Source organism: Gobius niger, assembly GCF_951799975.1.
Source record: "Gobius niger genome assembly, chromosome: 9".
In the NCBI taxonomy this organism is placed as follows: Eukaryota; Metazoa; Chordata; class Actinopteri; order Gobiiformes; family Gobiidae; genus Gobius; species Gobius niger.
In genome coordinates, this window is record NC_136860.1 from 10,031,975 (window position 1) to 10,057,840 (window position 25,866).

The 25,866-nt window shown below is 42.4% G+C and overlaps 1 protein-coding gene across 1 annotated transcript in view; it reads right to left on the bottom strand.

Moving 5' to 3' along the window:
* LOC306967706 (contactin-associated protein-like 5) overlaps nt 1–25,866 on the bottom strand; it is a 226,666-nt gene that overhangs the window by 27,481 nt on the left and 173,319 nt on the right. Inside the window, exons 10-15 of the mRNA XM_079562834.1 lie at nt 25,726–25,832; nt 14,664–14,783; nt 10,334–10,534; nt 6,862–7,018; nt 5,952–6,079; nt 4,640–4,810 (exon numbers count right to left, since the gene is read on the bottom strand). Coding sequence (XP_079418960.1) covers nt 4,640–4,810; nt 5,952–6,079; nt 6,862–7,018; nt 10,334–10,534; nt 14,664–14,783; nt 25,726–25,832 — 884 coding nt within the window. The remainder of the gene's footprint in view (nt 1–4,639; nt 4,811–5,951; nt 6,080–6,861; nt 7,019–10,333; nt 10,535–14,663; nt 14,784–25,725; nt 25,833–25,866) is intronic.

The following is a 25,866-nucleotide window of genomic DNA, read 5'->3' on the forward strand; positions in this document are numbered from 1 at the left end:
AACAGAAAGTAAGCAAAGATATCGCTAACAATAATCTGAGGTCACTTTACATGACATCTTGTCACTCTGTTATAAACCAGAGGCGAAGCAAACTTATTTCCTTTGAGCTTTTTGTGAGCGTTCTGTTTATTCCCATTTCATTTTCTTCAATCTCTTCCTTTGACAACATTGGAATCCCCCCGCTCACAGGAAGGGCTGAATACAGCGAATAAAGGTTTACACGTGAGGGGAGCAAAGTAGGACAAAAACTGAAATTTTGAAAACGACACTTCCCTGTAGTGTGTCTCCCCTTCAAAATGTCACCCTGAAGCCAAAATATCACAGTGAAAACAAAGCTTTCTCTTGCCTTGCTCCCGCTGCTCTGGTCTGACTCGGTACACGGGCATCAGCGGTACATGTGCGCAGTGTTGTCTTTGAACGCAGCCCGCCTTGGGCCCGCTCGCTGATGTAACATGATATAAGACTGCAGAGGGAGCCCGGCGAGCGCACCAGGATTTATGAGGCGTTCACTGACACGCGCTCGATATCTCCCCGGGTCCCACAGGCTGCGGCTAAACACTACAAAGGAGCACATCGCACCCGCAGTGGACGGACAGCGCTGGATGATCGGAGAGGCAAACAGCGTCGGGGTTTATGGTCAATCTGTAGCTATTTCTCTCCCTTAACGTATTAGTTTTAATGTCTGACTAAAAATAGATCAAAACTCGCCCTTGACGTTGCTTATTTTATAATGTTTCAATTGCGCCGCAGACCTTTGTTTCCTTTTCCTACATGTATTCACAGATATAGACATGCTTGGTATCCATGTGTAGAGCGAAAGGCGACCGAGCTGACGCTGTGGTGCAAAAATTGTCATTTCCTTTGTGGGAGACAGCCGTGGCCAAAGACATTACGAGACTTAAGGACCTGTTCTTCTAATATCTAATTCCTCCCTGCTTTATTGAGCTTTGAACACAAAACACCAAGCTTGATTTTTTTTACAGATATTATCACATAAATAGCTCATTCACAAAACTAGACCCAAAATCCTCCCTGAACAAATCTTTGTATCTAATACAGTCCTGATCAAAAGTTTAAGATCGTTTGAAGAAGGGCAAAAATTCTCATTTTTCATGGTTGGATCTTAATAAGGTTCCAAGTAGAACTTCAGTATACAACAACAAGAAATGAGAGTGAGACACAAAATGTTTTCGGCTCCAGTAACGGCTCCATTTGGGTCGAGGATCGTTGAATGTCTTGATAGACGGCCAATCAGATCCTACGGCTCAGAGTTGGGGACATTTCTTTAGGTATTCCACTTTTTTGTTCCAAAACCCTCAGAATCTTTTCATAAATTCTAAATGGCTGTCTTACTACGTCCCACCTCAGCAGCGAAGGCGCACTGAGAGAGGCTCTGCTTATGCAGCTCTGACATCGTGACAGTGTGAACACCTGGCAGAAATTAACACTGAAAGCACATGTTTGCCTTTTAAAGGCATGTGTTCCTAAACTTTTGATCAGTGTAAACAGCCTCTTTCTCACTCCCTTTTTTTCTATTTGGAACCTTGTTAACACATTGAGTGCCGCGCTGTTTTGGGGATTTAGCTGTAGAGTGCCAACGATCCAGACCTTTTTTCATGATATTTGTAGCACTACAGTCTATATACTGTAGTGCTATGGACACATGCTATGCTCATTTGAAAGGTGAGACTCTAAGCTCTCCGTAGGTGAAAACAGTTTCATTCTGCGTGCCTTGGTTCCTGAGAAATCCAAGCTAAACAGAGGCTAGTTTTGATCAAAATCAATGATTTTTTTATGCAACACTCTCCTTTCTGATTAACTCCTCTTTCCTCTTCTCTCCTCTCTGGACAGACACAAACATTATGGGAAAAAGCAAATGCCTAAATATCTCCGTTTCAAGTCAATTTTCAAGAACATTGTTGACACGTTTTGAAACACTGCGTGTTATCGATCGCTTTTAACCCGTGTTGCATTTAAACAGCCTGGTTCTCGGATTCAACACTTTAACAGGATGCTTCTCAGCCATCCTTGGACGGATTTTATTTTAGTTTCGATCTTTCCATGGGAAGCTGCTCTGCTTTGTCAAACGCCCTCCAGAGAGCGAGAGAGAAGTGTCGGCTTTACAGCTTCGCTACGCAACACCATGCCCCCCCTGACTAAAAGAAAAAGAAAAGAAATGCAGTATATATAAAATGTCCAGAGCTAGAGTTTTCACAAGTTTTTGATTGACATTTATTTCACTTCTGTTCATCTCAGAGATACCAAACCCATAAGGTGTATTAAAGGGTCTAGTTTTGTAATTATAAACAAAAAACTCAATGTGTTAAGACTCAACCGTGCAAAATGTGAATTTTTGTAATCAGGCGTGTATATTATAAATATAAAACCATATTTAAACCTGGCTCTAAGAAAGTGTCAACTTCATATCTTTAAACTACATTTTTTACCCTATTCACATGTAGTGTCTCTCCTTCAGTCCGGTTTAGTCCTGGTTAATTCTAGTCCATTGAAGTCTGGGTTAAGTCCATGTTTAGGTCTCATTAGCCCGTTCTGTAAAACGAGTCACAGATTTAGTTAAAAATGAAAAACGCTACATTGATATTTTACTGGGGAAATTACTATTTTGGCATTTTTGGTCAAATTTTTTCAAACCCGCAGCAGCGGCGCTAAATAATCCCGTGTCCGATAGCCAGTCACAGTCCAGTAACAGTCAAGTTTACGATACTAGTCTCCACCAGGATAATTGTTTTTCGCGTTGGTGCTACTTAAAGTTTACAATTGCTCATCATCAGCAGACGCTTCTCAGCCGTCTCTTTTACCCACAAATCTCTCCAAAAAGGTATAAACAGGTGGTCACAGTTACTCCCCAACACTGCCAGTGGGCGTGATCATCTCCAGACACTGCCATGAGGATGCTTTCCGGATAGAGAGAGAAATGTTTGCATCTGTCCAAAAAACCATAAGCCCGGTCTCAAATGTGGGCACGACATACAGCCCCTGAAAATGCACTTCCAACCCGTGTTTGGACATGAACAGGCACGTGCACGCAGCAGCACAGTCGATTCTTCTGGCCGCCGTGTTGCACCATGTATCGATGATATTGCATATTGTCAGCAAATCTAAAAACGGAGAGCCCACACACTCTTGGCAGCGCGGCAGCACGGACAGACACGCCAGGGGATGGAATTAGTGGGAGCTTTACCAGAGGGATTTTTGGGAGTCTTTGAACTCAAATCTCCCAACAATCCAGCTTGTCATTGGCCAGTGTACAAAAATGTTAATGTCAGACCATCATGCTTATTCAGGCTGATTCATTTATCACTTTTTTCTGGGTCGTACAGAAGCCACACTGGGAAAAGAATTATCATCTTAAAGAAGAAATGACATAGATTTCGCTGAAGGGAATAAATCTAAAGTTTGAGTAGGTTTGGACTAGTTTTAGATTAGATTAAAACCTCTGGTTGCCAATGGAACAAGCACATTTTTTCTTAATTCAGATTAGTTTGTATTAGGGCTTAAACAGACTAGTCGACTACTGCGGCGCTAGTCGACCTCATTTTAGACAAGTCGACAAGTCGTGTGTTAATCTCTCCCTCCTCTCTCTCTGCCTAGTTTTAACATTGATGTCAAGGCGGAACCCCTTTACCGTGTTTTAGTGGGACAATAAACAGTGTTACACCAAGAGCGAGACAAATGGAGGCGGAGAGAGAGGATCGAAGCAATGGTTTTGGAGGCGAAGGTAACACTGAGCGTTGCTTAAAAATTAAGCTAAAACCTAAGAAACGGAATTGAGCCAATATATTGTATATTAACTTAGAAAATAAGCTGCAAAACCTGCTTACATATGAGCCTACATTACTACATGACGGATTTGGAAGTGGACTTAAAGGGGCTAGATGCAAGTTGGCCATTTTATGCTCACTACTGCCAGCTCAGGTCATACGTGTAACTGCACCTTCTATATTAAGCTCGTGCATGACGGCACTTCGGACCCGAAGTAAAATTTTTAAGTGACAGTGCAGGATTTTAGAGGCAGTTGTGGTGAACAGGTCTGGGCTCATTCTACACATTAGGACAGTGTTGGAACATGTAGGGGGAGGAAAATACATAATTTTAACATTTTTAAACTCCGTATAGTCCCTTTAATGAACTCGATGAAATGAAGAGTTCTATGATGACGTCATAACACGACTAATCAACTCGACTTCGACTATTTTGATAAATAAATCGACCTTTAAAAAGCAGTCATTCAAGCCCTAGTTTGTACCATTGTAAAACAAGTCTGATTTCAAGTGGGATATCTGCTCGACCCATTAGCATTTTCTTTCTGATCTTGATGAGTTCAAACCGACTCAAACTTAGTGCCTTCATTCAAACCATTTTAAGACATTTTAGGCAACCAGTGTTCTTGTACTTACGACATTGTGAGGACCAGTTTTTAACCAACAGAATGAGGACATTTTGGGTGGTCCTCACTTAATTGAAGGACTGTTTGTGTGTGAAGATGTGGTTTTAGGGTGTAGGGTTAGAATTGGGTTAAGATTAGGGTTGAGGTCTGGGTAATACGTTTTGTCTATGAATGTCCTCACTAAGATAGAAGTACAAGATTGCATGTGTGTGTGTGTGTGTGTTTTCTCACAGCTGAGCTCGATGCGCAGGAAGTGGCTGATGCCCAGGTTCTCCAGGAACACTCCGCTGGCGCTGCTGGTCTTGAAGAAGAAGGACACGTCGGTGGACAGCTCGCTCTGCAGAGGGGGGAAGTGCAGGTACGACTGGTCCTGGTAGAACGACGCCGAGTTCCACAGGGACTCTGAGGACAGCGAAGGCAACACAGACCCTGAGGACAGTCAACGCACTGGAGTCTTCAATGCACTGGCTGAGGAAATATTCAAAACCCTCTATTTATTCCAGGCACTTTTGCCCAATCCTCGCCCCCACTGGGTGAAAACAGCTCCTTTTACTCTATGACAGTCCCAACAAAGTCTTGGATCTTTTCTCGTTCTGGAGATAAAACATTACAAGCCAATGTCGGAACCACAGGAACATGGCTAGTCTTACTCAGGAACACATCAGTTCACTGTCAGAAGACAATTGGGACCTATTTTATTTATGTATTATGACTTTTGTACTTCTTTAATCAGTAAATATTCACACTTATTAAACACACTCAACATTAGGCCGAAGATTCTCTGTGTCTTAAAATACACAAAATGTTAGCAAAGCAGGTATTAGATTAGCTGCTGAATGAACCATGTTTATTTTGCTCTCACAATTTACAAAACCACATTGTAGGCTACATAAGTTTAATGTGATAAAAATGTACAAGGGACAGAATAATAATCACAGTGGGTTCATCTGCTCAGTTTAAAAGCATTAACTTTCATCTATATTAATAATTTTACTTATTTATTTAATTTATTTGATAGGGACAAGTGTGAACAATTAACAAGTGACACACTACAACATTTATAGCAAAAGCTAATTTGCAAAGTCCATCCTAAAGTGCTTTCACTTATCTGAAGCAACAAATCACTTACTTACAGTTTCATCCACAGGGGGGCCCTAACCTTCTCAGTGACACAGATGTTGCTCCCAATATTCTATTACGCTGAAGACTGGGACTTAAATTATTCTAAATAATGTTTTATAATTGCTAGCATTAAGATAAGCCTTTAGCTTCAAGGCTAAAACTAAATGTATCTAAATTTATGAACACAGAAGTCTCCTCAGGTGAAATATTTACATCCTGTGTGCAGTTTGTAATGTGTTGTTAGTGATTATGTTTGAATATCCATTATTTGAACAAGATGCGGCTAATTCTCCACAGGAATAAACAAGGACGGGAAACAGCTGATACCAAGAGAAGTTAGCAGCATCATGTGTTTTTGCATCATTCCATGCACAGAGTCTATTAAATCGTCTACTCTTCTATCCTATGAGTGGTCACCTACTGTCTCCATAGCAACGTAGCGGTCCAATTCGGTACACAGCCTCGGAGCCAGAGCGGTCGGTGTCTCCCACCACCAGCCGGCTGACCGGGAGGTGATCTTTGTACGAGAGCACGCCGGAGTCACTGGACCTGCAAGAAAAACAACCAAAACACCAGCATCATTATATACTGCAGTGAAATACAAGGCCGAAACACTGGTGATGGTGAAGAGGGGATGGGCTGAAGAGGCTGTGGGTTCAGCTGCAGAGAGTGGTTGGAAATCTACAGACAGCATTTTCATACCGTGCTGAATATATACAAATTAAAAATGTCTTCCGCGTACATGCTCCAGCAATGCCCTGGTGAGTAGAATGAGCCCTGGCCTTTTCACTGTGATCGCCTCTATGTGCCTGTAAATTCCCTTGAATAGAGAGCACCTCGGGGCAAATAAGCAAACAGCGTAATGCATAATGACGTCAGGCGCGTTCATACTCAGGTGTAGCATTAGCTATCTCCTCCATACTGAAGCTGCTGAGAGGTAAATCTTGGAAGGATGGATTCCAAAAGAAAAAACTAAGAGTTTATTCTAGTGCGACAAAGGGTGAAAGTCGAGTCTGATCGGCGTAGGCAAAGAAGCAGGGTAAACATTGGAAAATGTTTAGAGAATCACTGGGTAGGACAAAAGACCCGCAGCTGAAGTCTTTTTTGGTTGAAAGGTAAGACATTATTACTAAATATGTGGGAAAAAAGTGTTGTTGATGCTTTCAAAACAGCGGTGTCTGTCCATGTACAAAGTAAAATATAAATATTGATATTAAAATATATATATACAGCAACCTACTGAAAACCTACAGAACCTACAGAAAAGTTGAATACAGTTGAATCCTTCAATTGTGGTTTAATTATTGGACAGACTTTGAAGTCGGGAGTACCATGTTTCTGCGTCGGCGTCGCAGTTGCAGAAGTAGTTCATGTCCACACAGTTCTCCTCCAGACTGCACGAACACTGCTGCACTCCGGGAAGGAAGCCGCCCCAGTAACTCCGCCTCTCACCGCTCTGGTCCAGCCAATAGGAGAGAGGACGGCCATCTGCCAAACAACAGATCACGGATAAGTAAATAAGAAATAAGTTTGCTCAGTCACTCAATCCAGCTCCCTCTATCTAAATCTCAATCATTTATGACCTCACGCAATAATCTGTGGTGGTTCTGGGACAGCATTCATAAACAGGCAACGGGTGATGTGTTTTACTCTGAGACACAAAGACAGTCTGCACCCAGAGGAGCTGGGATTTGAATCACCAGCCTCTTGGTTATTGGATGATTTTACCACAGCAATGATTGGAACAACTGTGGTCAACATCTTGCTAAATGCTTACCTTATCATCTTGCTAAATACTAACCTAAACATCTTGCTAAATACTAACCTAAACATCTTGCTAAATACTAACCTAAACATCTTGCTAAACGCTAACCTAAACATCTTGCTAAACGCTAAACTAAACATCTTGCTAAACGCTAACCTAAACATCTTGCTAAACGCTAAACTAAACATCTTGCTAAACGCTAACCTCAACATCTTGCTAAACGCTAACCTAAACATCTTGCTAAACGCTAACCTAAACATCTTGCTAAATGCTAACCTAAACATATTGCTAAATGCTAACCTAAACATCTTGCTAAACGCTAACCTAAACATCTTGCTAAACACTATGGCTGAACGATTAATCGCATTTGCAATTTTAGCGCGATATTACACAACGCGATTTCAAAATCGCAGAGGCACGCGATTTCGGCCCCTGCAGCTGATGGCCACTTATGTTTGGGAATGTTTTGGATAAAAATAAGAACTTGTCTTACAACCACTGACTAAAACACAAGAGCAAATAGCAAGAAATTATTTAGCTATTTCCCCCCAAAAAATAATTCAGTATAAGCTTATTAGAAATGATGTAGGCTAAATGACTATGTGGACTATTTGGAATTATATTCCATGTGATTATAAGGACTTAAGAGTAAGTAATACTTTATTAAATCAGTTGTAAACATTTAATTGTATTGTAACAAAAAGTTATTAGCGGAAAATTGCAATAAAATCGAAATCGCAATATTAACTGAAAAAAATCGCAATATTGATTTTTGGCAAAATCGTTCAGCCCTACTAAACACTAGCCTAAACATTTTGCTAAACGCTAACCTAAAGATCTTGCCATACGCTAACCTAAACATTGTGCTAAATGCAAATATATACATCTTCCTGAACACTAAACAAAACATCTTGCTAAATACTAATCTAAACATGGAAACTTCTACCAATACTTGACTTTAGTTTCCGCAACAACTGCCTCAAATGGTCCCACAGCACACAGGAAATCAAAACCACGGAATAAAACATGCCAGTCTTCCCATCCACAGTGTGACGTTGTGACCCGCATCGCGGTCCAACCCTAACCCTCATTACACACCAGTGCGCTACGTTTGATGTCCCTGGGATAATCAGCTGTTTGTTTGTGCCGGCGCCGCATCCAGGGACCTGAGGAGTGTGGGATTTATGAATGTTTCATGACGGCTGCTCGCGTAGATGAACATTGTCGGAGTGTTGTGGGTTAATGCGAAACAGAACGGAAAACAAGGTAACAGCTCTGTGGAAGCGTTGTTTGTGTTGTAAAGCAGGTACAAGGATTGAAGAGGCCACGCATGGGAAGGGAGGGAGGAATCTTATATATGGAGATTTCAGTCTGTTTACTGCTCCCCGAACCAGCTCCATGGTGATTTAAAAAGCATAAGGTTTTACCAGCTTTTTTTCTCAGTGTGATTGGATAGCTTTTGTGGTCATTTTAATCTTAGTTTATTCCAAGGGGAGTTAGTGATGACTCATAAAAATAAATAGGCAAGTTATAATCACTTAGATGTTACTATTCACCCAGATGTATCGTAGGTGGTTTAGTGTTGAAGTGAAAGGGTAACCTTAATTGGGCACTTACAAATATTAAACAGCGGCATTATCTGAGCACAATTTTTTGGTTTGTTTTTATCATTTTAGGTATTCTAATCTTATTTCATTTTCTATTTAAAAAGAATGTGGACATACAATTGTTCTTCCCATATATCTTCCCATGTATTGTTTGACAGGAAGTGTTTCCAAACACAGAACTCATCAGGGGTGCCGTGGAAATTTTACCTAATCAGCAAGGCCAGTGATGCGTGGGTCACTTGGGAGGGTGATTTTTCAGCCCGCGGGGTCCACACGTATAGGCCATTATCCAACCCTCCCTGCAACACTGCTTCTATCTAGCCAATTACAACCCGCCCTGCAACTATTACAAAATAGTACGTATTGCTATGACAGGTCTCAAGGAACCACAGCTTTAATTCCGTCCAATAAGACGCTGGAAAGTTGCTTAAAACTAACACGATGCAAATCTGCAAGATGCAGCAATGAAGCGTTATAAGGAGTTGTCAGGAAAAGTGCTTCATTTCCAACAGACTGCTGTGTCTCTGCACCCTCGCTCCGTCTCTCTCTCTTCTTCTGCAGGGCGGACATACGGCAGGGCAGAGAGAGCGCAAAGGTAAAGTGTAATCGCTGACAGATCGCGGACACAAGGCATATTGAGCTTGTTTTTGGTGTGCGGTGATGATGATTATGGCCCCAATATGCCGCTAACCTGCAGGGTCCGCAGGATATCCGCATGATCAACTAAGCAGACACGGATTTCACACAAAGTGGATAGATTTTAACTAGATGTTCACTATATCTTGATAAATATACTTTTTGTGACATTTTTGTTGGTTGTTGCGCCTTGTGATTCTTTTATGCCCTAAACTAAAACAATAGTAACATATGAAGAGTTCATATTGCTAATGACCCTTGGGAAGAGTATGCTTGCACGAATACAGTTAAAGAAATTCTACCTCATCTTATGTCACACCAATAGAAAAAATGAAGAATGGACTTATTGTGGCCTTCTTCTTCATTGAACCGTAAGGAAATGGCGCCGGCTCTGGAAGTTCCTAGCGCCAATAGATTTGCCGTTGAAACGCTTTTTTCGCCCCTCTTTAAGTCATTATTGAACACAGGCTTGTCATTGGGACCTCCATGTGTTTGTCTTAACGTGCAACATTCTCTTTCTTTCATCCATTTTACTATTTTTAGGTTTGCCCTATTTTAAATAATGGAGTTGGCTCCAAAATTCCAGTCAAATTGCTAGCATGAACGAGCTTCAGCTAGCCCACACTGAACACAATGCGGGAAGCCGTGCGGCCACGGTCTATGGTCACACCATGTGTCCATGTCCAGCAAAGACATGAAATAAAAAACAATCATAACATACCGTTGTTAAATTGTAGCAAATCTCAAAAGTTAAAAAACAACTACAAGTTCCTCTATTTGGAAGTTGACACTGACCTTTGGTGTTGAAGAGACGGGACTTCCTGCAGCTGTACACCACTTCCTGTTGGCAGTGCTCGGAGCCGGACACTATCGCCCTCAGCTGGTCAGAGGAGGCGCTGTAGTTGAGGTCCATGACGTGCGGCTGGAGCACGGAGGAGCCCTGCACTCGCACTGGGTCTGTGCTGTTGTGAGCCACCACTGTCCACACACGCTCCTCTGGGAAAACAACAACACCACGCCTTTATTGGACTACATTCTGACTTTCCGTGACTGCATTTGCTGTGAAACTTTGACGAAAGACAAAACTCGTATAATTCCTCAAACATTCTCTACAAACGCGGCATTAGCTCCAGTAAGTGTGCGCGTCCAAATGGAGCCTCTCTTGTGTGTAAAACCGCTGCAATTCATCAGCCAGGCAGGTGTGTGGCGCTGTGACGCTACCGCAGAAAGAAGAGCATGCGCTGTACACTTTCTGGAATGAAAACAATAATACTGCGGTGAATATGAAACTGTCAATTGGATTTATGATCTACAGAGGAGACGAAGAGGTGAATTTATACTTCAGAGCCAACGGGACTAAAGCATAAAAACTGTCCGTGACTGGACTTTCGCTGTCAGTCCAAAGGGGGAGGGGGAAGCGGGGTGGTTGAGAGGGGCTCCGCGGATCTTCTCCACTGCTCTCAAGATGCGCTGGAGTCTCCTTCGGCAGGAGCTGGTCAAGATTCTCTCTATCGTCCCTCTGTAGAAGTTGTACATAACGGAGGCTTGGACTCTGGCTCTTCTTTGTGGGATTTTCAACGTAGCCACGTGACCGGAAGCTCTATAACTTTGACATTACAGCTGATAATGAAAAGGGGTCAGGTTGCTTTATACTACAAAAAATTGAAAAGACCATAACCATGAAAAAACAAGACACCGCTGAATAAGGGTGTGACGGTGAAGTGGGTTTGTCCCAGTATTTATTTAGGACACTTTGCTTTGTTTGTCTCATTTGCAATATTATAAAAAAATATATATAAAAAACGTTTTTTTGTTAATTTTGTCAATATACAAATTTACCTGCACATGGTCGGAACAAAGGCAAGGCGTGGTCTTTGTCGGCCATTTTAGAATCTCAGGCTGAACCATGTGGAAGGGGGGAAACTGGTTTAAACGTTGCTTTGTGTTTCCTTTTGTATTTGTATTTTGTATCTTTTGTTTGTTGATTTAAGGTGAACACCTCATCATTTTGGGACTCGACCTAATTTTATGTAAAAGAGAAAAAACTTGCCAGCTAAACTGTTGGAACTTACCCAATGAACTAATGGTACTCACCTGTGGGAGATCCTTTCCCATTAGGGGAGGGATAAAAGCTGACTGTTGCAGACACTAGGTGTGCCATTTTGTACGTGACATGTGGGTCACTGAGAAGTTCCTTTTGTGTGCAAAATAAATAAGAAGCTAGGCAGGGAAGGGTTTGGCTGCTATTTGTATGGGAGACCGTTTGGTAACACCAGGAAGCCTGCGGTGGATGTAGTGAGTGAGTGAGTGGTTGGTGGTGGTCGGAGGGGCCGATGGCACAGACCGGTTGCCTAGCTTCCATCAGTCTTCCCCAGGGCAGCTGTGGTTACAACAGTAGCTTACCACCACCATGGAGTGAATGAATAATGACGACGGTGGAAACGTGGTAATGCAGGTTTGTAAAGTGCAAATAAGTTTAATCCATTATTACTATTATTATTAGGTGAACTTTTTCTGTATTACCATTTATGCAAACTATTCATTTCATTTTACCGGGAGAACGTCGTACACACCAGTCTCTTGCTGTCCGAAGCCGGTTTAGTCCGTTTGACCGAGAGCGTGAGCATACCCTAAAAGAGTGCCTACATACAGTATAGCTCAGCCGGAAAACAAGCCAATTAATGGTGCTCAGACCCGCTGAAAATAGCAACTAATTGGCGTTTCCCGTTGAGCAAATTGTCTCACTACGTAAACAACATGATTAGTGTCATTCTGTGCGGCGAACATGTATTCAATTCATCCATTTTGTTTAATTAAGCTGATTAAAATGTAATTCAGCCCACGCACACATTATAATGACACATGTTTACTGTTCCCACGGACCACGTACGTAAACAGCCACACACAGGCTTAATTCATGCGTTTTCTGGTTTTCAAACAACAACACAAACACCAATGCAAAGAAGTCCTCAAGCATTTACTGCGATAAAGCCACGGAGAAGCATCGTACATCCCTTTGTTCAGAGATCTTGTATCCATTTTTATTTAGCTCGGCTTGATAAGACGCTGGTCCCCTTCCTTATGATTTATTTTAAAAGCCTGGAGAAAATCCCCGCTGCTGTTTACGCTGTTTTACATGTACTGAACGGTGTAATTGGGGTCGACCTGGAGCCAGCGCAGAATGATGGGATTAGAAGGGCGCACCGTCGAGGGCACTGTTCATTTATTCCCACTTTGTGTATTCTCCATATTAGCGTGTGGCTTGTTGACGACAGAGGGCTAACTTTAGCCCTGAGTGCGGACAGAAATGTTGTCTTCCAGTCGATTTACAGACTATACGGCAGTGTGTGGATCAGGGCAAACCCAGATTAAAACAAAGAGGAGCTTCGTGGACATCTCTGAGGGACGTCCCCTGGAGTGTGGGCTGGTGTTTTGAGCGAGCTAAGGCTATATTCACACAAAGATAATCTGCTTATAATTTCAAAATTGATTTTCAGTGTGAATGCCATGATCATCTTTCTAAATTTGGGGGTTGAAGCGCCGGATTCATCACTTAAAGCCCTTTAGTCCATGTTCCAAACCCCAAAATCTGACAAATTGGTAGAGTAGAGAGTAGAGTAGAGAGCTACAGCTGTATCAGTTTTAATTGTACCAACACCCATGACGAAAAAGTCACTTTTGATGCTGATCCATATGTCCAGCCCATATCAAATGAAATGAAATCAAATGAAATCAAAACAATCAATCGCTTTGTATAGCCCAACATCACAACAGGAGCTGCCTCACAGGGCTGCACCAAAAAATTAAAACAATAAAACAAAACAATGTCATGTCCAAGCAATAGTTTCCAGGCAAACGTAATGTCCAAACAGAGGTAATGTCCAGATAAGTGTCAGCAGCAGATGGAAACTTGCCCTTCCTTAGACTAACCTACACTGCGAGGAAAAACTCAAAAAACCCAGTGGGAGAAAAGAGAAACCTCAGGGAGAACCACAGAAGGAGAGATCCACTCCACTGGACGGACAGCGTGGACGGGACCTAGTTTTAAAGGAATAGGCCACCGTTTTTACATACTGAGATATGTTCTTACCTTAGCTTTGACGAGTTCTTTAGGTCCTAAAGAACTCGTCAAAGCTAAGGTAAGAACATATCTCAGTATGTAAAAACGGTGGCCTATTCCTTTAATAATGATTGCTAACAGACCCCCTAATCACTGGCTTTATAAGGATGATACCCCAAGCACCATTCCAGATACTATGTCTTTGATGAGGTTTAGCACTATAACATGTTTAAAGCAGTAGTAAGTAACTGCTTCAGTGTTAATGGGATGGTAGGGGGTCTTTCATCTCGTCTGTCAGTGTAGTATTTACTCTCACAGACAATTAATGAGTAAAAAACTGCAAGATGCTACAACATGCTACAAAAAAAAGAGTGGAAAAAGAGTGGTGCGCACTGAATGGGTGCTGCTGCCAGATGCTCTCTCATCGAATGCAATTTCTCCATCTGTGAGATCAATAAAGTATCATCTTATCTTATCTTATCTTATCTTATCTTATCTTATGTTATCTTAACACCTGCAGTGGCGCTTATGGCCTCTAGGGGCAAGAGTTACTTAGTACTGCTTTAAATCTCATTAAAAAAAATGTTTTTTGTACGATATAGGACCTGGTGAAACTCAAAATACAAATGGAGCCCTGTCCATCGCTCCAAACGAGACAGGCCTCAGGGACCGTCAGACTTGAGTGCATCAATCCATATGTGTTCCTGCAGTGTTGGCGCAGTCACATGTCACTGGACCGAGGCGGCGGGAACAGGAAGTATGTGTGTGTGTGTGTGTGTGTGTGTGAGTGTAAGTGCCAGCGGTGTTGGGCTATAGTCCACTGTAATGATTTCTCCCAGGACCTGGTGGTGCTGTGGATCGATAGAGAGTGTGATAGAGTCTGAAACTACACTCAACTGTCCACTTAGTTTTTACTTTCCTTGCCCCCCCCCCCACCCCACTCCCATTGACGGACTCAGCATCCACATCACGGGATATATAAGCAGAGTTGTTTCGAGCCGACCTGTGATTACCATTTAACCGTGATTGCGTTTGAATGTGTGCAGCGGGGGGGCGCTCTCTCACCTGTCATGTTGCAGTAGACTTGCGTGGGTCCCAGGGGCCCGCTGCCGTCCGGGTCGATGGAGTAGAACCCCGAGGAGCTGCCCATCAGTTTGTAGGCCTCACAGGATGGCTCGTAGATGGCTGTGGAATGCAACCGGGTACACAATCAGGGGTGTTTTGTAGAGAGTAGCTGCTCATACCGCATAACAGTACGATGCCACGTGTGTGAATCAACAGCGAGTCCAAAGCATGTGGCTAATCAAGCATGATATACAAAGCTTTTGTGCTGTAAGGTTGGTCTTGCCTGGCCAGTCGTCCACTCCTGCTTTTTGTATCTTTCCTAAAAACAGGACCGTCTGGAACTTTGCTAACAGCCAATTAAATCTCAAAAGGTTGTATATATCAATCCAATCACAGAGCACACTATTTGTATTTTTTCTTAAATGAACTTAACAATAACGTACCGTAAGGTTGCCAAATTCTGAAAAAATCACTCTAAAGACTAAGTGAAGGCGTAATGTGGAGGCTCTGTAGTAGCCTGGTTTTACCACACCCTCGTACTCTTTTCGTCTGGATCTTCACAATTGAGCTCCGTTATCAGGTGGGAGGGGTGAACTCCTTTGAAACGATTGGATCTGAGTTTTGCCAGCGTTTGGTCGCGACGTATGTAATGCGGGTGAGTGAAGCAAGCTGTCATAACTCTTTGGAGCATATTTTGCGTATTCCAAGGTATTCCAGAAACTAAAAAGGTTTCCGGATATTTGGGAGCTGAGCCCGAACGGATTGAAGAGCTTCCATTACTTTCCTATCCGCCGCCATTGCCAAACTACAACCAGCAAATGCGGCGCAAATGCTTGACGTCACCTACAACCGATGTAACGCTGCCACTTAGATCAGACCCAAACGTACATGTAGGGAAATTATAATTGACCGGAGTTTACGGGTGGCTAATGCCAGGCGAGCTCTGTAGGCTGCTCCTCCTGGACTCTACCAGAGCAAGCCCCAGAGGTCTTTACTTTGATGAAAATATAGGATGTTCAGCTTCTCGGGGGCGAGGTGCCAGGCGGACTCCGTTTGGCTGAGAGAACATGCAGATGCCGTGGAATCTCTCGCTCACTCACCACAACAGTCAGTGGTATTGGCATCAGATTCAATACCAGTTCACAATTGGTGTTCATGGCCGTATCTACCATTGAGGTCACCGAGGTCCGGACCTCGGTAAAATTTTAGCTTTTTTTTTTTTTTTCTACACATTGAATCCTGCGCAAATGAATGTTGTAAACACGCGCTTCTACAGGCGGAAGAGCCTCTAGTTCAGACGTGGATGAGCTTGTTATGAACCTAAATGTGTCCACTCTAAAACCGGACCTCATGAGCTGCTTTGGACCCGAGTGCGTAAAACTTGGCGTAGGCGGGGGCGCGGCTGAGGCTGTGCGTCAGCCTCACTACAACAGCAGCGCATGAACCGCGCCAAAGTTTGATCGAGATGCAATTTCTATGCTCTCTGTCATAAAGAGAGAGGAGCCAGTGCGCGCACCGTCACGGTGACCTCGATTTACAACAGGAGTTTTCCTCATTCTGATCTGAGGAGCGAGAGGAGAAGTGTCTGTGCCTCGTCATTGCTCTCCTCCTCTGCTACTCACTTTGTTTCTGTCTCATGCAAAGATTGTAATGTGCTGCGTATAAATGATCTTCGCTTTAATGAGAGCTTAAACCAGCGCATTCACCTTTGTAGCTCCCAGTGGTTTGACAGTGAGGGCGACGCAGAGGGGGCGGGGCCAGAGTGCAGTGTCCAAACCAGAGTCCGATGTTCAGAATGAGCCGAAGCAAAACACTCAGCTTTACCCATTCACACCCACAGCCTCGTTATCAAAACAATTTTCATTCAATATTTTAGTATTTATTTAGGACAAGACATTCTTATTGTCCCTCACTCAGGCGAGCAAAACTGTTTAGAAAACCTGCTTCACAGTAATAATGGATGAAATAGATATCAAATAGATATTTTGTTTTGTGATATTCATCATGTCAAAGTGGGGGGTACGTGACTCGTCACCTAAAACTTCAGGGGGTGCACGGCTGCACCCACTGCCCATGGGTCGACTGATGGAAGCGAGGCCAGTCTGCACCATCTGCATGTCCGACCACCATCCACTCACTCACCGCATTCACTCAGGCCTCCTGGTCCCAAACGGTGCAACAAAAAGCAATTCTTGAAAATAGCTCAAGGATGAGACAAAAGTGTTTTTGATCACTTAAAATACAGGAAATTACATCTGAATCTTTAAAAAATTCCTGGGGGAGGACCCCCAGATCCCCTGGTTTAAAGAATTATCCGGACCTCACTGTTTTTTAAATCCTGGCTACGGCCCTGTTGGTGTTCATGGGTGAACTTTGGCACACTCAAACAGCCTTTAAACTGTAATAAGTCAACACAACAACTATTGTATTGTATTCACATTGATATTAAGCTTTGTATGTAGCCACAGGGCAATCTGACAATTAGTGGCAAGATGAGGTGAAACCGAAGACCATCAGACGAGTGGACGAACGCTGAACTCCTCCTAAAATCTGAATAGCAAAAACAAAACTGTACTTAACTGTAAATTTGCGAAACATTTCATTTTGTTGTAGTAATCCTTTGTTCTGTTTCAGTGCAGCCAACACAACTACATTACAGTCATTAAACACAAACGAAACCCTTTCCAAAAGGCATTACATCCTCGGTGCGAGTGTAGTTTATCTCTCGATACATGCTGCTTGAAGCGAGTTATGAACAGAACTGTGCTGCCACTGAGGCTTGTGCACAAAGCTCTTTTTTCCCTCCGTCTTGTTCCTGTTCTGTATGTGGAGGAGGCTCTTATTGTGAGCTTGTGTGAAGGGAGAAGCTGAGAGGAGTTGAAAGATAACTGCATGTCGTGAACTTCTGTTTCCTTCAAAAGCAGAAATCACAGAGCCCGGTGCTTTTCTGCACAGTAGCACACGATGTGGGGGTTGTGCTTGTGTACCAAACAGTTTGCCATCTTCAAGCGACGCCTCTCGGAGGTAGCTTGTATAGAGAGTGCGCCGCTTTCTAGGGCTGTCTTACATCGTCATTACATCGTCTTTAAAGGGCACATGTGCGAAAGGAGACAGCTGGACATTTGTTCATAGAAACAGCCAATGTTTCATGAATCAAAGTTCGCAACTGAGTACAGGAGAATAGATTTGGTTCATCTATAACTCAGAAGTTTGTATAACTAACTATACATACTGTGCAAGTATGAGCATTTTTTGTTTCATGATTAATGCTGGCCGTTGCAACTCAAACACAACCATTGCTGCTCAAGCTAGATTTGGAGATCTCTATTTATTGAGGTTAAAGGTGTGTCACCAAAAGCACACTTTTGGCGTAAGACTCTCAAAAGAAGGAATGTGTTTAAACGTGAGGCTAAGACCATCAGGATCCAACTGGCAGATACTGAACAGGACAAGCGGCCTGTGCTTTCATGCCTCGTATCAGCAGCAAGATGGACACGGACAAAGATGTGAGGGCGAAACACGGGAGCGGTGTGGATGCTGCGCTTTGAGCCAGGTTTCTAGGCTGGATACGAGTGAAGAGGAGCAACGATAGTGGCGAGTTTCCTGACTGGCTGTTGCCGCAGTTGCATCACATAAAAGTGACAATCGTAATTAATACTCTGATCTGACTAAATCAGAGCGAAATCAGAGCACTTTTGTCACCCGCTGTCGCAATAGTTCTTTCCACCCTGTCGTACTGTCTTTGTGTGTGGAAATCCTGGAACCTGTGGTGATACTGTACAACAGAGCATTCAAGATCTACTACAGGCTCCCAGGTTGGACCCGCCACCGCACTGCTCTGTCACTGTCTGGTGCCTCGTCTTTCCAGAATTATGCTCCAAGCCATCGACAACTGCACATCGGTCTCACTGTCTGCTCTGGAACCGAGCGTTTGACCAGATCCACCAGAAACGGACTCGTATTCACAGCACACTTCGAAACAAATACGGTGAAAACTCCTTTTGCTGTGAGCTCATCAGGGCCTGGAGCGGGGCCCACCTGAACTATGCAATCCCCTGGACTTTTCAAAAAGACTTTGGTATTTCTTTCCAGTTGAAATAGATCAAATCAGTCCATCAAAGTTTATTTCTATAAGTGCTTCACAGAAGGATAAAACACAATTTAAAAACACAAAATGATTGCATTCCAGGCACAATTCAGAGATTTCGAGGTATTTAAAGAGTGTCTTTAAAGCAGTACTAAGTAACTCATTACCTTAATAAATCCTTTTTGTAGTCCCTCTGGGGGTAATACAAGTGTTAAAGGGACTAGATACAAGTTGGTCATTTTATGCTCACTACTGCCATCTCAGGTCTTACGTGTACCTGCATTTTCTATATTAAGCTCGTGCATGACGACACTTCGGGCCCGAAATAACACCTCTTTAAGTGACAGTGCAGGATTTTAGAGGCAGTTGTGGTGAACAGGTCTGGGCTAATTCTACACATTAGGACATGGCTGGAACATGTAGGTGGACGAAAACTCCGTATAGTCCCTTTAATGGGATGATTGGGGGGTCTTCCATCTCCCCCGGTGTCTCTGGCCAGAAAACCACACTTGCAGCTTTCCCTGCTCTGACCTGGAGCTACCAATACACACTAATGGAATCACGAAGAAGCTAAGGGGCTAACGGGCCAAGCTAACTGTGGGCTAGCGCCACTTAAGTTCCAGTTTGACTGAAAAAAAAAACAATCTCCTTTGTGTAACTGGGTTGTGGCACAATGTACAATATCCCTCTCTCCCTTTGTCTTTTCTGTCAGCGTAGTATTTACTCTCACGGACAATGAATGAGTAAAAAAACACAACATGCTACGACACCTGCAGTGGCGCTTATGGCCTCTAGGGGCATGAGTTACTTAGTACTGCTTTAATCTGGATTTAAAAAGGGACTGATCTGTGAAAATACGCAGACTGAGGGGCAGGCTGTTCCACAGTTTAGGCGCGGTCACCGCAAAGGAACGATCGCACCACTGTTTGTACCGAGACCTGGGCACGTCCACAACCATTTGATTGGAGACCGGAGAGCTCTGCAGGGGCGATGTATGGTAAATCGGGGTTAAATGTAACGAAGCGAGACCATGAACAGCTTTGAAAACCCTAAAATTTTAACCACACCCATAAAGACAACCACCACACATTGTCACTCATATTGGGCCACTTTTCTCGTAGCTCTGGCAGGAGCGATTCGTATTTGTGCTTAAAACTCCTCTAGTGTGTCCCCAGCAGTGTTAATTTCGTCGACTAAAATATTTAGTCTTAATTTTAGTCAAAGTGATATTTTTGACGACTAAAATTGGACTAAAACTAAATTAAAATTAAAACTATGACTAAAATGTCCAGATATTTTAGTTGACTAAAATAAGACTAAAGAAAAATGAAAAGAAGAGACTAAAATCATCCAAACTTCTATTCATAGTCTGAAAGAGCCTCATATCATGTAAATTCACTGTCAAAGGAGCAGCTCTGAGCTTTGTTCATGTGGAAGCAGCTCCATAAAGCAGAAGAGCTTTATTAAATATGATTATGATACATATTATAAAAGCAAAGCCGACAAAATTAGTCTTAAAGCAGTACTAAGTAACTCTTCCCCCTAGAGGCCATAAGCGCAACTGCAGGTGTAGTAGCAAGTTACGATTTTTTAATTTATTAATTGTATTGGAGAGTAAATACTACGCTGACAGAAAAGGCGAAGGGAGAGAGGGATATTGTGCATCCAATTATACAACGAAAAAAAAAAAAAAATCACTCAAACTTGGCTGTAAATACTGTTTAAAGTGACGTTAGCCCGCAGTTAGCTTTGCCCGTTAGCATGTTAGCTTCTTCTTCGTGATTACATTAGTGTGTATATTGCTTTCTCCGCACCGGGGGCAGTCAAGTTGCAAACATGGTTTTCTGGCCAGAGACACCAGGGGGAGATGAAAGACCCTCCAATCATCCCATAAACACTTGTATTACCTCCACAGGGACAACGGAAAGGATTTATTAAGGTAAATAAGTTACTTAGTACTGCTTTAAATTTAGTCGACTAAATTGACATGCAATTTTAGTCGACTAAAACTAGACTACAATTGAAAAGATTTTTTAGACTAAAATTAAATTACATTTTAGTCAAAAGACTAAGACTAAAACTAAAATAAAATATGTTGTCAAAATTAACACTGGTCCCCAGCTTTGGTCCATGTGAACGGAATCACAGTGCCTTTCTGGGAAAATCTGACCCGTTTGTGCAGCTGGCGAAGGGACACTGACTCAGGTTCATATCAAATTCTGGGAGGAAGGAGCGTATCAGTCAAAATTCGACGGCAAACATGTGCTGATCAAATATACTTAGGGCGACTCCAGTGTGAACCGAATGTCATTTGTCAAAATCACCCTATGGCACAAATCATATAGACATTTTAGAAAAAACAAACTGCAGGTGAATCCATGCACTGAACCGTCAAACTGCCTGTGTTATCTACCTGAGCACGTGTGAGTCGTTTGAGCTTCCAGCGAGCGCCGGTGTGTTTCCCCTCACATGTGCCCCGACACAGGAGCAGCATATAAAGCACACCCATCAGCATTCACTCTGACAACTCCACTTTCCCAACCCGAGCGCTCGCAGCTCATTCTGTGGGCCGCGCTGTCACCGCCTCTGAACCGCCTGCCCCCCCGACTCCCTCCAACAACCGCAGCCTGTTTATAGACTATAGGAGACGAAACGGGCACGTTGACAAGCTGCTTCTGCTCAGTCTATATGCAGCCAGGTCCTAGTTTTCAGTGGTGAAGTACCTGCTGGTGTTTGAGATGCTGTACAACTCAGCAAGCAGTTAGAGAATGTTGCTATGAGTGCAATGAAACAACTGGGAGAAAGGGTTTTTTCATAAATCCACAAATCGTTTAGTGGTCGTGTTTTCGAGACACACAATTTTGATAAGATTGGGTAATAACCAGAGGTGGGAGTAAATGCAAGTCTCGAGTCAAGTCCAAGTCGTGAAGGTCCAAGTCCCAAGCAAGTCCAAGTCAATCAGTCCTGCGCTCAAGTCAAGTCATAGCTTTTGTCAAGTCAAGTCAAGTCAAGTCTTGCTTTAGCCGGCAAGTCACCTCAAGTCACAAACGCCAGTGTGTCTACTTTTCAAAATGTGTTTAATCTTGAAAATAATAAGTGCTTTCTCAAGATAACGATTTTGAACATTTAGGCTAAAATCAAACTTTTTAAAATCTCATGGATTTGGATTTAAAGTTTAATTAATATTTAATCACCAAAAAATTCAAACTATATATATTTCAAATGCTCCAGTCTATGTACAAAATTACTGGGACAGCATTTTAAGGAAGGGGGCCCGGGGGGGCCGACTTAAAAAAGTCTTTACAAAAATAAAACATTTTGTTTGACATTTATATTTCACACTACAAGGAAAAGCAGCTCATGTATAAATATAAATATCAAACAATATTTTTTATTTTTGTTAGTTTCTGGCAGTTTTTCTGTCAGTGGTTCCCTGTACTGCCCCAGCCCGTGTATACTCGGATTCGCCCCTGCTCAAATTCCGCGTAGCCTTCAGTCCCGCTGTCACTGGGCTCTGTGAGGATGCGTAAAATAGCCTCTAAATGCTGTAAACTTTGTGTGAACGCCTTAAAACATCGAAAAGCCCCAAGATTCCTGTTGATTAATCAGCTCTTACGCATCGTCGTTCTGGAGGCTCCGTCTGCGCTGTAGGTCCAGTCCATTGCTTCAAAAGTTTTCCTGTCCATAAATCTCCTCCTCTTCACTGTCTTTACAAAACTTTTAATGCATCCAAAGAAACACGTCGTATTTTCTCCTGCCTATTCGCGCTGTATTGATTAGACGCTCCGTCGGTTAAACGAACACGCATGTTGCTAATTACCATAATGTAAACAAAGATGCGCTGCTTTTACAAAATTAATCCTGATCTTTCGACAGTTTAACTCAAATAAATAAAAACTATAAAGTCACAGCAAGTCATTGAGAGTCATTGCCCTCAAGTCCAAGTTAAGTCTCAAGTCACAAACAGCAAGTCCCAAGTCAAGTCGAGTCTTTTTGGAGCTTTGGTCAAGTAAGTCTCAAGTCCCGAAATTTGCGACTCGAGTCTGACTTGAGTCTGACTCGAGTCAAGTCATGTGACTCGAGTCTCCCACCTCTGGTAATAACAAAGCAAGAGTCAATTGTGAGTAAACTAGGGCTGCAACTAACGGTTATTTTGGCAATCGATTAATCAGAAATAATATTTTTACGGCTGGCTGTGAGAGGCGCAAAGATTTTATTTTCAAACTTACATGTTAATAGGCTCTTTCGAGTGCGATCTCTTGCACAAATCAACGAATAGTTCAAGAAAACATCACAGACAGTACTTATACTAAAGACAGGCGGATTCTGTTTTGAGCGGTCCATCAGTAACTCACCCTCAGCCATGGAATCTTGATCTATTTGTGTTTTCGGACAAGACACCGCTACAAACTCATAGGGAAATACGTGATACTCGTGTGCATATAGCCCATGGAGTTGTGGACTATATCTCTATGTTCATGCATCTTGAAAATAGTATCATTTGTTCTTTTAGCCTATTTTAAACACATTAGAAATAACTTAACGACTGATGCTTCAAAACTAGGGCTGCTCGATTATAGAAAAAATAATAATCACGATTATTTTAGTAATAATTGAAATCACGATTATTCAAACGATTATTCGTGGCCTTAAAAAAAATATTATTATTATTTATTTATTCATTTTTATTATTATTTTAAAAAACAACTATGGACTACATTTTCTTTGGACAATAAGAGCATTTTTTTTTTTTTAACATGCTCACGTTTCTAAACTAATCATATAGGGATACCTGCCCCCTGCTGGCCAGCCCTCACACCTGTCCAACAGAGCCGCGCTAATGTGTTTATGTCAAACCAAAGCCTGAGCCTCTAGCACGTGAAATGCGAAGGGAACAGAAACAATCATCTCAGTGGCATGATATAATAAGTTTGCTTTGAGCTCCGTTGATCTGCTCCTGAAGAAGAGTTTTAGACTTTTCTACTAAACAAAACCAGTGCCTGAGCAAAGGATGTCGAGGCTTCTAAAACAGCTGTTCTCCTTCAGCACAAGGTGAGCTCTTAACAGTGGCGTTGTCTCAAGAGTTAGGTATAAAAAATATTAGTACAACATTATTTACAGTTCTGTCACGCTGCGCTGGTGTTTCAGCTGATCAGACGCGTCACACAAACCGCGCAGGACGGACTTTTTGCGCTTTGGATGGACGAGCGGGAGGGCATCCTTAATAATCGTTTGTTCTCGATTATGCTATTTTTGTGATCGTCTAGTGTAATAATCGAAATCGTAATCGAATTTCGATTAATTGCACAGCCCTATTCAAAACTGTTCCTAAATGCCACAATTCTCTCGCATATTAATTACTGTTTGACGACAAGACCACATTGTTGCCCATAGAAAGACTTTATAAGCAGACAGTAAAAACATTAGACAAAAAGAACAATTCATATCACTATTGTAATTATTTATTAACGTAACGTGTTCAGATGTAATTATGGTCTATAAAACCATAAAACCATAAAAAAAGCAGAGGAGACTGTAAAATCCCATTTAGAAAGACTTCATTTGGACAATCTGCTTTCTCAATACGTGCAGTTCACTCCTGGAACTTGGTCCCAACAGAATTGAGGAACCTGACCTCATGCCATACTTTTAGAAACTCTGTGAAGAAGTGGCTTTTGGACAATCAGTCATGTGAACATGGCCTAAAGTCACCAACCACTGACACATGTCTTGCTGTGTGGAAGATTGTGGTGTTTGGAGATTGTCCTTTTCTGATCTTTTAGCTGAGCAAACTGACCTATTTTTACATATTTAACTATATGTTGTTATTCATCATTCACTGTTTTGTTATATCTCTGTGATGGTGTTTTTTGCTGTATGTTTGTGCCTGTTGTATGTCTTATTCTATATGTTTTTACATCAACCTGCCATGGGACAATGGATGATGTTATGGCTTCTAGAAAAACAAACTTGCACAACGTCATGTGGGAGCGACCGTTCACCTAGAAAAAGGACCGGTAGAAAATGTTCTAATGTTCCAATCTTATTTAAATTAAATGTGTGTTATTAATTATGCCAAAATGTATAAATCCATGGTCAAGTATTCATCTACATTTAAAATCAGCTTTTGTACTGCAACATCAACCTGCCCAAGGACTACAGGTGGAAATGAGCATTTTTTGCTATAACCTGGTACAAAGCATCTTTCCTTTTGGTCAATGTTAAATTGTGCACTGTCCCTGTCTAAATAAAAAACATACCATACGATGAAAATTAGCTATATGGCTAACTCCGGCACATTTACATGTTGAAAAAAAACACATGTTGATTAATGTGCACTGTCCCAATTAAAAAAAAGTGGGAGAGCAGCTGTCTGGTTTACAACGTCAATATATGAGGTATGTGGCCTCCTGCTGACGAGACAGTCATTTCAGAGTGACAACAGAGCAAAGCCAGACAATGGCCGTCATATACTTGTCACTATAGCTAATACATACATTGCATCTGTGCAGGATTTGGTGTCTATTTGGCAACAAATGCTTTGAAGTGGGGCTAATAAAACCAGTCTCTGTGCTGTATAAGCTGGCTGTTGTGTGACTCTCCTGTCATCACTGTCTTCTGAGTTCATAAAGGCTTAAGAACTAATTTGCTCTCCAGCATATTTGTTCACTAAAACATTGACAGAGTAAACTTAAAAGTCACTACAGCTGAACTTGGGCTGCTCGAAGCTGCACATCAACACAAGCTCAGGTTTGTGTGAACATCTGAAAGCTAAGAACTTCCAGAGTTCAGCCACTGAGCTGCAACGACTGGAGGCAGCACAGGCACTGGCGCCGTAAAGCTCAAAAGTCTAAAGTCAAAACTGCATGATGTGTGCCGGTTACGGAACAGTGGAAAAACCAGTATGACACAATGTACGCACTAACACAGCCACGCAGAGCGTAACAGTGAGCTAAGTAGAGGTGCAGTGCTTACAGTTATGGCAGGTGGCCCCCGAGTACCCGGTCCCCGAGCAGTCGCAGGAGAAGGAGCTCCACGTCTGCAGACAGCGACCCTCATGTTCACACAGGTTGGGTAGGCATCTGGAAGACACAAAAAGATCATGTGATACTTTTT